Consider the following 12,021-nt stretch of genomic DNA (forward strand, 5'->3'; position numbering starts at 1 on the left):
TGAAAAATACGGGACACTTTAAAACGGAAAGGAAATGTAAGTATTTCAATGTGATTATCACCATCTTTTGTAAGTGTATTTCCATAGTTATTTTTCTGATTACTCAGAATTCTAATATAAATGATGAAAGGATCTTAAGAACATGTTTCAAACATGTCACAACAATATGCCAGGAACATACAGGTATTCACACACACACAAACGAAAAAGAAGATATGAATGTCTATCAAAAGGGAAAAAAGTAGAAAAGATGATGACAATTATACAAATATGAATATGGTACTGGCATGTTGCATAGGGATAACTACAATTTCATTCCATGAAAAAAGAATGGTCCAATAGATAATAATGTTTGGTTTTTCTCCTTAAATTTTATAAGCTACTAACTCATATTTTTTTTTTCTGCATGGCAAATATCAAAACTTTGTCAAGTTCTACTGCTCAAATGCAGTGCACTAGATCACATGCAACAACAAAAAGAGAAAAACCCAGATCATTTCCAAATTGACGGGAAGTAATTTATTTAGAAGATTGAACTTAAAGAATAATTTAAAGTTCACAATTAAAAAAGTTGATAGTACAATGGATTTTTCCTAGGATATTTAGCAAATTTTCAGTATTATATTTAAAGGAAAAACCCAAGAAAACTCCTTGGAAATACTTGCAGGGGGAGGGGAAGAAAGAATGCATTCAAATGCACTGCATTATATTATGCTTTTTCTGTTAAAATAAGAATTTTTAATAGTAATTACTCAACAAAGGTAATATTCACATAAACATATAAATCAAGTTTAAAATGAGGGTAACTAATTTCAAAGTTATTAAATATAAGAAAAGTTTTTTTAAATCAAAATGATAAACAGAAGACCTGTTTTATAGACAAAAAAAGTATAAATTTACATGGACCTCCAATTAAAATTTTTATGTAGTAGATTCTAGTAAAACCTCATTTCTGAGTTTCTGGAAAATGTTTTTTATAAATTCAAATGGCTAATATAAAATCAGAGATCATTAAGAATTAGATGGTACATAATACAATTACTAATTTTCTTACTCATTTATTTTATGAGTAATGAGTATTGAGTAATTTAATACAATTGCTCATTTCTTAAAATAAGTGTTATAAATTATAGACCAGAATTTAAAATTTTATTTTAGTGAAAACAAAAATTTGCAGATATTTGATATAAAATGTTCACACATGGGATACAGCTCTTATGTGACACTAAGAAAAACTTTAGGGTGAGCTACACCATATTTGGAGATAATTCCATGAATTCTAATCTTCAAAAAACTGTAAAATGATTTGCAACTTTAGAATATCTGATATGTGGTATGAAAATACTGGTGCAAATCATTATTCTTGAATGCTGTGTATTCATTCATCTTAGACTCCTAAAAAAAGGAGTCGGAATTTGGTTCACAGTTTATAAACTTTGAGCAAATCTTGTTATAATAACCTGTTACCCACAGAGGAAGTTATCCATAAACAAAAACAATCTGGTATTTACTAATTTTACACATGCATTGTAAAACTTCTGGTCTGAAGCTTTAACTATCCTGGAGTTAATGTGAACCATAACCAGGGAGAGTGAACAATGATAAATTAACAGTATCAGAGAAAGCAGATGACATAAAAAGAGGTAACTCTCAGTATTAACGTATATAATTAAATAAAGTTTCATTGTTTTTTACATTGCCCAGGTGTTCTAGTAACCTAAATCATGGAGTTTCTAACCCATCTACGGTTGTTGTCAAATTCAGTAATTAAAAATGCAACCCAGTGTAGAAAAGACATTTTCCTTTTCATTTAAAAGATATTTACAGCTTAAGATTTTTAAACAAATTATTTACTCAAATAAATTCCTGTAATCATTTGCTGGTTCCTATAATCATTTATTGACAATTATTTCTGAACTACATAAATTCAGTGTTAATTACCAGCAAATAAATCTTGTTTTAAAAGCATTGATAAGTGTGAGCAATTATCAAAGTGCAGGATTCCCATTTGTGTCTCTGGTTTAAAGTCTGATTAGTGATTTGAAGTGATCCAATATTTTATATAAATACAAAATCCAACAATTTGCTTTCTTAAATCTGTAAGGTATATGAGAATATAGATATCTTTATAAATAAAAATTCTGTTCAGCAACTGGATTTCAGTTTAGAAGATATGCTCTAAACACAGAATGTATTTTATGAATTAAGAACAAAATTATTCACTTCTATTTTTTGAGAAGAAATTATTGTAATGCATTGCAAAATATTTGCTAATGGAAATTAAACAATTTTTATTTACCTAACCTGTTACTTCACACTGTAGTATAGAATCAATTTTTTAAAGGCAAAATTTTTATCTACTGTGAAATTAGCAACATTAATTCAAAAGTCAAAAGATTTATGGAGGTAGTGTTTTCAATTCAAACAGAATTTTGCTGGTTTTTAACTTTTCCACAGAGCACTGAAGTAAATAAAAAAATTTAAGCTTTGCATTAAGATGTTTAAAAGGGTTTCAAGTATTCTACAGAGACATTTTGGACAACACTGAGTTCTTTCCCCAAAAACAGCTATTTTAAGTTTTGTTTTAGTTCATTGTAGAAAGTCTAGAAGGCTTTTCTTTTTCTCCAAAATCTCATTTTCACCTGAAATAATTGTATTCAGGTTTTCTCAGCAGGTAAAGTATACATTCTTACAAAGTTTCAAATTTCAGAATTCCAATAATGCATCTAAACTGAGCACCCACCGAACCGTGTTCTCTCCCCTTTGTGTGTGTGTGTGTGTGTGTGTGTGTCTGTGTGTGTGTCTGTGTGTATGTCTGTTATCTTGCAGTTCTGTTATTTACAATCAATTTTAGGCTTTTAGCTTCCCAGAAATACCTTAGTGAACCCTCGGCAGTTGCTAACCACTTAATAATTGTGAACCCGCCAGCCCCTTCAAGTAGATCGTTAACCACAAGAGTGTCTGGATATTTCCAAATCATATCCTCTGTCCAAAAGGAAAAGATAGGGCGATAGAGCTTTGTGAGGCAGAAAGGAAGCGAAGGAAAACAAAACAAATGCTGAAAGTGAAAAGTGCTTGGACAGATTAGTATTTTCTTTTCTATGAGGCAACCTGCCAATTTTTTTTTCTTAATAGAGAAGAATTATTTTTTTGGTCTGATTTTCCAGTTTCTTGGAAAGTGCTGGTATTTACCATCCCCACCGGCCCCTCATAATTACTGTTGGTTGTTTTGTGTTTTTCCCATCTGTCTACAGATCACAGACTGCTGATACCCCCGGTTCACTCTGTCAAAACTCCAACTCTGGGCGACCTGGGTTTGGTTACTCCGCCGACTCCCGACGACACATCCCACTCTTCCTCTCACGCCCCTTATTTTAGTCGCAAGATCCCCCACTCCAGTTGCAGTCAAAGCCGGAAATTTTCAGTTAACTCCCCCCCTCTTTCTCGCCCCCAACTCGGAGCGGAGAGCTAGGGATCCGAGAGGCTCAGAGCACAGCCGGGTCTCGGCCGCCTCCCCTCTCTCCGGAAGGCTTTAATTTGCACACTTGCTGGCCACGGCGCGGCGAGCCCCCAACCCCGCGGCCCAGAGGGTCTCCGGCGGAGTCGGCCTTCGGGGCCCCCAACCCCGCCCCCGCCCCGCTGCCTCCCCGGCTAAGGCCCCGAGCGCCGGCCGGAGCCCCGCGGCCCCCGTCCGCCCCCAGCGAGCGGCGCGGGCGGCGCCCTCCGCCGTCCCTCCGCCCTCCGCCTCTGTGCCCACCCCCTCGCCGGAGAAACTCCTTCCTTAGACCCGGGTTACCTGCTCCGCGCCGCCGTGGACACGTGCGTAGGTCGGACTGACGCCCGCAGCCCCCTGGACAGGCCGGACGCGACCGGGCCCCTCAGGTAAGGAGCTGTACGTTCGGGTGGGTGGGCTGCGAGGTGGGGGGTGGTCCCCGACGGAGATTTGGGGGTTTGGCCGGGGCCGAAGGCAAGGGTGGGTGGGGGCGACGGGGGGGGGAGTGCGATATGTCCTCAGAATTGGCTTTGGTTAACCCTTTACGAACCGAGGCAGGGTAATTATGGGGGCCAGTTTTGGGTAGCTAAAAGAGTTTCCTTATCTGGCTGATTAGAGGGGAACATCCCACACTAGGGACACCCCCCAACACCGAGATCCTGTGCCTGCTCCCACATAGCCTTGCGCACAAACACCCACACAAACACTTCTTATCCAGTTTCTTCAAACGGAACTCGAACTCCACTGGGACTCTCACATAATAACCCACATTTAGGGTTTAAAGTGCACTACTTCTGGGGACTCCCTTCGAGAGAATGTGTTTCGGTGCCCCATATTTATTTCCCCACAAAGGCTCCCCCTCCAGCTCGCTGAGGTGTGGGTGTGGGCTCCACCTTCCCCACCACGAGATAAATGTTAACGCAGACTTCTTGCTGGCAACCCTTGCGGGCGTGTTACGCACACAGAGAAGTTCACGCAGGCGGCCAGTGCCTGGGCTGGGAGCTTCCCAAGGATGTACACTTGCTTTAGTTTCCCAGTTTACTTTTCTAATTTAAAATATCAGAGTTAAAACGCACGCCCCGCGGTGAGCACCTCCGGGCCTAGCACCGCGCCCGTCAGTGTGCACGTGGGCTCATCTGCGTGTGCGCACTTGCGGGAGTCGTGGTCCCCGGTGCGGCCTCTTGTCGCTGCGCTGGTGGCGACCCTTGCGGTGCTTGGCAGGCTTCGGGAGAGGCACATGAAGGATTTCATTGAGTGTGAAGACAGAGAGCAGAGACAGAAAGCAGAAGGAGGCGGCTGCAGCCTTTGTAGTCGCGGAGGAATGCGGAAATGTTGAAGCACTATGTCAAACTTTTTTGAAATGGGGTCAAGTCACATTCAGCCAGCGTGGGAAAGCAACAACAACAACAAAAAAAAGTGGAGGAGAGGGGGGGAAAAGGCACTGCTGCTCCCGTTTCTCTCTGCCGGAGCCGACAGTCCGGGGAGCGAGGGGGGGAGAGCAGGGGCGGGCGGTGCGGGGCCAGGCGGGGGCAGTGGGCGCAGTTCCCTGCGGGGGTGGGACGTCCCCGACGCTTCCTTCGCTGCCGAGCCGCGGGCGGGACTGGGGCCGGGAGGGGGGCCGCGGGAGGGGCGGGCTGCGCAGCCCGCGGCGGCTTCTCCGCTACCTGTGTGGCCCTCGGCCTGGCTCAGACTCCCGTACTGGCTCTGGGGGCTCGTTCCTCGGCTCCCCCAGGATTCGCCTTCACCTTTTAAGGAGAGTTTTGAATGGAGCGAATGTGAGGGACTCTGCCCTCCTTGCGGTCCCCTCCGCCCGAATACTGGTTGGGGGGCGGAAATCCGCGCCGTTTGTTTCTTTAATTCCTGGCAGAAGGAGAGCGCGCCAGCGGTTGCGGGGCAGGTAATTCCGAAGTGCCCAGGGAATATCGGGCACGCAGCAGTACTGCGGAATGTCTGGCCGAGACCAAAGCGGTGGTGGGGAGGAGGTTCCCTAGATCCTGGATTGCTGCTGAATGGGGAGGGAAAGTGCCCCCCACCCCCCGTTTTGTTGTGCAGCGGGCTCCAAGGGGCCACTGGCTACTGATCTGACTGGCCTTAAGTCGAAAGGGGAATGAAGCAGCCTCCTCTGCTACTTATATCTGGGACGATCCTGGGAGTGGACAAAGGTTCGAGAGTCCCGGCCCTGAGGGCGCCACCCCTTTTCTCTTTTCCCTGAAGGCTGAGCACTTATTCCCCCACCCCACCCCCACTCTTTTTAAGAGGAGGCTGAGTTTTGCTCAGGTTGCAATCGGTTTAAGCTTTCCAGGCGAGTCACGGTTGTGCTGCTTTCCTCCTGAAGTTGTTCTTCAAGGAGACGACAAGCTAAAGTGCGGCGAGCACCTCTTTCTCCTACCCTTAGTGTCCTGTGGGCGACTGCCCCTCCGAGGCTTCATGGCTCACCTACCCCCCAGTCGCGGGAGCCCCAGCCCTCCCCGACCAGATGGATTTCCATCAAGGAGGACCTCCAAGTCGGAGGAAGAATTCCGCTTCCAACCCAGGCTCCTTTGCCCCAAAAAGACCATTAGTGTGTTCAAGTCGTTTTTAAATGTCTCCTCGTAGAAAAACTGAAAGTAGAAAGAAAGGAAGCAATTTCCGAGCAGATGTCTGACTACCCCTTCTCGCACACTCCCAGCATCGGGTTACAAGGTCCTGGTAGCCCCCACCCACATTCTGCGGCACCACACGGGTGGACCCGCCGTCTCTGCGCACCAGCTTGTGCACGACCCCTAACGCTTCACGGCACCCTGGGAGCCCCTCTCCCGACACGTCCAGGCCTGGGCAGGCGAGGAGGGTAGCGGCCCAACACGATATAGGGATAAATATTAAGCCGTGACATTGACGTGCCCGGCGCTTCCCCTCCCCCGCGCTCCCGGCACACTCTGGGCTGCTCGGCACGCCCCCTCTCGTTCCACTGCGTCCCGCGCCCCGCGCTCATCCCCGAGGGGCCCCTGCAACCTCTCCGCGCGAAGACGGCTCCAGCTCTGCAGGGAAAGAAAAGTAACTTCGCTTTTCTCAGAGGAACCAGGAAGGATTAAGCGGCCTGGGAGAGGGCAGGAGCTCGCGGAGGGTAGCGATGGGGGCTTCGGGAAGGAGGAGGAGGGGTGTCTGCAGGAACCCTGAGGAAGGCGCCTGGGATGTCTGATTACATTTTCTTGTTCTCTCGTCTCTTTTTTTTTAGGTGGAATGACTATAGACTGAGACGCGCTGGAGCAGAGACTATGTAATCGTCTTGGTGTCTGTGCAGAGGACTGCGCTTCGGGGAGGAAAGAGGAGGGATCGGCTCGCTCCTCGGCTACTCAGCAGGCGGAGTTTCGCAGCGGCGGCACCGTGGTTGCGCCCGCCCGCGGGGAGGTCGCGCCATCCAGCCCCAGCGGCCACAAGAGCCCGAGCGCCGGAGCGCAGTAGGCGGCGGGGGTGAGAGAGAGCGAGTCCGAGCTCCGGGGCGCGAGGGAGCGGGCCGGGAAGTCCGGGAGGAGGCAATCGGCGGCCACGAGCGAGCCGAGCGCGCCCCCCGCCCGCCCCAGCGGCGCCGCGCCGGGCGGTGTCCGGGCGGCATGGAGAAGGACGGCCTGAGCCGTGCGGACCAGCAGTACGAGTGCGTGGCGGAGATCGGGGAGGGCGCCTATGGGAAGGTGTTCAAGGCTCGGGACCTGAAGAACGGAGGCCGTTTCGTGGCGCTGAAGCGCGTGCGAGTGCAGACCGGCGAGGAGGGCATGCCGCTGTCTACCATCCGCGAGGTGGCGGTGCTGAGGCACCTGGAGACCTTCGAGCACCCCAACGTGGTCAGGTGAGCCGCGGAGCGGCGCTCCCGCCGTCGGGGGCCTCGCGTCGGGGGAGGGCCGGGCCGGGATGCGCGGGCCCACGGAGATGCTGGGCAAGGGGGCGGCAGGGGAGGCAAGGAGCGACCCGTTGACCTTACAGAGTGAGAGTAAGTTTTGTTGACAGTGCCACGAGCCAGAGCCGGTGACCTTGCCGGAGAGCCAGCAAAAAGACAAATCAGAAACTCTGACTGGGCGCAGGCTTCTCCCGCCGTTGTGCGGGTTCTAAGTGTTTTCTCCTTACCCGCCCTGAAAGGGGTCCGGAAAGATGGTTACCTTTTAGAGACAGAAAAAGCCAACCTGAGACGCGCCCTGCCAGCCCCCGCATATTTTCCTTGGCCATTAGGGGACTTTTTGAGAGACTGAGAATGAGTGACAAATAGCAGGATACGGTGATAATTAGTAGGAAGAAAACTTTACTGGTGTGGCCTAGTATAAATAAGGTTTTAAAATACAGGAACTTTTAGGTATAGTGTTGCCAGTCACACCTACAGTTTCTCTTTATTAGTGGTGCATGATGGTAAGGTCCCCTGACTGTCTAAGGACTTAAGTGCTGATGCCTAGCTTGTGTCATTTAGGAAATTTCTTCCAATAATATTACCTATTTGTCTGTGTTACTTTCTGTCTCTGGCGAGCACAGTCTCTGGACTACTTTTCCAAAGGGTTAGACATGAATCCAGGATGTGGAATCTTTAGATTCTTAAGTGTTCTCCTCCCCCCCCCCCCCCCAATTTTCTGGGTCCGTTGTGCTAGTGCGTGGAGAGGCAGCAGTTCTTAAAGCCTCTCTTGTGTGGTAACAAGTATTAGACCAAAGTGTGTGTGACTTAGGATAATGGTGTTTTCCTAGTGATCCTGGAATTTCCCCATTGTGTGTTTGACTTTGTGTAGTGTGTCATCCTTTTCTTTTCTAAACAGAGATTCTTAGTTTTAAGTTGAAGAGGAATGTCCAGAAACTGCTACAACTTAGAGTGTGATTTTTACCTTTCTCAGCTCTTAAGATAATGTTTTGGAAAAAGGAGGTCTTGAGGTCTTTCTCATGTCTTCTCATCCAACTGGGGGTTCCATTCAACAAAACGTGTCTACTACTGTATATGTGCTGTGGATGAAATTATCTAAGCACCTCTAAATATTTTTATAAAAAGTCAAACAATTTAACATTAGTCATCGAAGTGGAGAGACCCAAGACTGACCTTTGAAATACCAAGCCCTCTATAAACTCAGGGAGCCCAAGTGTCTACAGAATCTTCCTGAGAAGTTTCAACTTGTCTCCCCTTATCCCAGGCTGGGTGATTTGTGTGGTGCTTTGTTCCTGACACAGTTAGACTCGAGCTAGAAGACAGCAAAGAATCATAAATGCATAAAAAAGGTAGTAAACAGCTATAAAGATAGGAGCCCTTTATACCTCTACTTCAGCCAGTGAAGGAAAGAGGAACAAAAGATGCTGAGACTCAGAGAAGACATGCTTTAGGAAGATGGGATTATATATAAAAGCAATAGATAACCTTTTGTGTGTATGTTTTCTTGGTTGAAAAACAACAAAGACCCTTTTGGGGAGCCTTTGTGATCTTGGTGGGAGAAGGGAAGGGTACATTTTGTCCCCCTGTAACTTCATTATCTTCCTAGAGGAATCACCTAGGCACTTCCCAAAGGATGAATTCCACTAGAATTGTAGGTCCAGAATTCTTCTTTGATTTTGTCTGTTACCTATGGATAGTGTGCAGTTAAGGGTGACTATCTTGTGTGTAAATAAAACCATCCCTTCCATTTGTAGGGGTTGCAGAAACACCCCTGTGTAACACTATCATTTTCAAAGCACAGTCTATTCTTGTAACAGAAGAAGGTGGTTTTTGCCATTGTGCTGGTCGATTTTGACTAATCCATCTTACTCTCGTGGATTTACACTCTTGAGACTGGTGTCTTTATAGATTTCGAACTGACACATGACTTGGATTCTGTACTGAGAAATTTCAGGAGGCTATACTTAGGAATTGATGGCAAAAGCATCATATTTTTAAAGCTATTTTCACATATTAAGTGGTGATGATGACACCTACCTCTTAAGAATTGTGAGGAGAAACTGAGATAGTGTATATGAGAACACTTTGTAAATTTAAGAGTACTTCAAACGTCCAAGTATTATTTGTGCTTAGGCAGATTAGTGGGGCCCTTGCCTCAGAGCAAGTTCCTAGAAGGCAACAGTTCACCTGACTTTTCTTACGGAACAAATTATACTCAAACCCAGACACTCCAGGCTCTGGAACCAAGAAGCCACTTCAATATAATGAGCCTGTAGTTTGTCAGAGAAGACCATCAGTCATATGCCATGAAATTCAGTGACACTTGAGAAAATTATTAATGATGTCATCCTCACGAGCTCCAGATCTCCATTCCATTTTGTTTCCTTCCTGTTTCTTCTCTTCTGCTTCTGCCTTGGGGCAATTACTGGCCCCTATGAGTTGCTTAGCTAGAATAGGAATTTCTTTAGAGGGTGCTGATATCTGTTCAGGCAGGATCCAGAAATCAGGGACGAGTGACAACAATTCTTTTCCGTCCAAGGGAGAGTTGTCAGAGTTGGGCCCTCAAACCTGTGATTTATTGTTGCTCCACAGGATCAGTTTTACAGTCCCGTGGCTGGTTCTTTAAAGGTTTCTTAAAAGGACAGATGCCAATATAAGTGCCTTCAAGACGTAAGTAATTGATCATAATTATAGGCCCTTCCCATAGATAGTTAAGCCCCTAAGCTTGAAGGAGCATAATAAACATACTAATTTTTCAAAAGTTTAAGGTTTAATTTTGATGGATTTGCCAGAAAAGCTGTCTTGTTATTGCTGGCACTGGCACTGCCTGCATGCACAGGGATATGACTTGAAATTCTTGCTTACCTGTGCTTGATGTATCCCAGGCCCAGGCTTGATTAGCCAGTCAGTGTCTGGGATGTAAATTTACTTGTATTTTACAGTTGGTAATTCCAAATCCCGGAGATTGCCAGAATCACACTTCACTATTTACCTATATTGGAGCTTCTGCACTGGACAGATGAATCCTGTTTTATGTTTTGAATTAAATATATATGTAGATAAAATAATAACATGTTTTATCACCAGTCTGTTCATTCACCTGATATTTATTGAGGGCCCACTGCTAGCCAGACTCTGCTGGAAGCTGGGGATACAGCAATGAACAAGTCATAAAAGTCTCTGCACTTCTAGAACTTACCTTGTAATGGAATGAGCAGTTCTTTTCTCTTTAAAAATTCACTTCTCTTTACTTCCACTGGCTTGTTTTGCTATATTTAACCTAACTAGTTTTTTAGAGCAACTAATACTTGTGATAATTTGGTTACCGTGAATTTGCTGACTGAATAAATAACCAAAACACTAATCAGAATCAGATACTCTTTGAGGATTAAATTTCACCTTAGGGACATACAATTAGATCTGTATAAGAAGACATTGATACGTAAGTAACAGATATGAACGTTGAAGCTCCATTTATTCAGCAAGGATTCAGAAAGGACCTACTGTTTAAAAACCATGGGGTTAGGTGCTGGCAAAGATATTTGGGTAAATCATACCTGGCTACTCCTCTCAGGTAATTCTCACTGTATTTGAAGGAATAAGATGATCACCATAACCCTGACGTGTAGTGTTGTGTCATTACAGAGGTACTGGTGAGTACTACCAGTGCTGTCCCCAAGGATTAAATTTTTTAGTGTAGCAGTAAAAGTAATTAAATTCCGGAAGCTAAAACTCATGACATTTCAGTGAATAAACTTGTGGTGTCTAAATATGCTAAATTATTATTGTAGGCATATGTAATCACTGCTTTAAAAAAACACAAAAATCCATGTAGCTCAATGATTATTATTCAAGGAAAGTTTTCCTATTTTCTCTTTTTAAAGGTCTAAGTAATATATATCATATAAAGAATAAAAATAAGATTTTCTTTAGGAAAACCTAATTATTGACAGGGTAGAACAACACGGCATATGATTTGTTGCAGCATAAGGACAAGTCCTCAGGTGGGTTATTTCACGGGCATTGTTCTGAATAAAAGTGTTATTCTGTAGATGGATAATATGTTTATTAGAGGTTGTTTCAGTGAAAGTGGGAAACACAAGAGTTTGTCTTTTTAAGTGTCAGTCTGTTGAAAGTATGTTTGGTCCTTCATTCTCTAAGAATTCTGTGAAGTTTCCAATTTATTGAGGTTATTTAGTAAATGAGCATTTTCACAGTGGCGTTCTGCCCATTCCTTGTTCCTGTGGAAGGACATGGTACTGCTGAATTGTTGCCATTGGTTGCAGTATATCCTTTTACACAACTGTTATCACCGTGGAATTATTAGAATTTCTCTATCAAGGAGAAAGTGGCTTCTAAGAGGGAAACTTGTATAAACCTGAATATCTTTTGTTGTATTTTCCTGTGTTTAAGAGATAGGTAAGTAGACATCTATGAAAACAGACTCCCTGTTGAAAGTAAATTACCTTTAAAAAAATATACCTCACTGTTGATGATTTCCTAGAAATGTTTTTTAAGAACAAAACATCCAATTACTAGAGTTGGAAGACACTTTGGAATTCTTTCAACCCTTTTATATTATAGGTAAAGAGATTAAAAACCAGAGGTCAAACAGCTTGTCTGTCATATCATTTTAAAGTTATTGACTTCTCAAAAA

The 12,021-nt window shown here is 44.8% G+C and overlaps 1 protein-coding gene and 1 long non-coding RNA gene across 4 annotated transcripts in view; one reads left to right on the forward strand and one right to left on the reverse strand.

Moving 5' to 3' along the window:
* Positions 1 to 4,263, reverse strand: part of LOC116281293 (uncharacterized) — a 52,059-nt gene extending 47,796 nt beyond the window's left edge. The window contains exon 1 of the long non-coding RNA XR_004190710.2: positions 3,797 to 4,263. This is a non-coding gene — a long non-coding RNA (uncharacterized lncRNA). The remainder of the gene's footprint in view (positions 1 to 3,796) is intronic.
* The window catches only part of CDK6 (cyclin dependent kinase 6), a 214,979-nt gene continuing 206,707 nt past the window's right edge, over positions 3,750 to 12,021 (forward strand). The window contains exons 1-2 of one of the 3 annotated variants that reach the window (XM_072964990.1): positions 3,750 to 3,882; positions 6,708 to 7,316. In XM_072964990.1, the coding sequence (XP_072821091.1) occupies positions 7,084 to 7,316 (233 nt within the window). In that variant the 5' untranslated portion in view covers positions 3,750 to 3,882; positions 6,708 to 7,083. Of the gene's footprint in view, positions 3,883 to 6,424; positions 6,597 to 6,707; positions 7,317 to 12,021 lie in introns of those variants that run through there. The other 2 variants (XM_072964992.1, XM_072964991.1) reach the window with 2 other exon arrangements.

This window comes from Vicugna pacos, chromosome 7 (genome assembly GCF_048564905.1).
Source record: "Vicugna pacos chromosome 7, VicPac4, whole genome shotgun sequence".
Lineage (NCBI taxonomy): Eukaryota > Metazoa > Chordata > Mammalia > Artiodactyla > Camelidae > Vicugna > Vicugna pacos.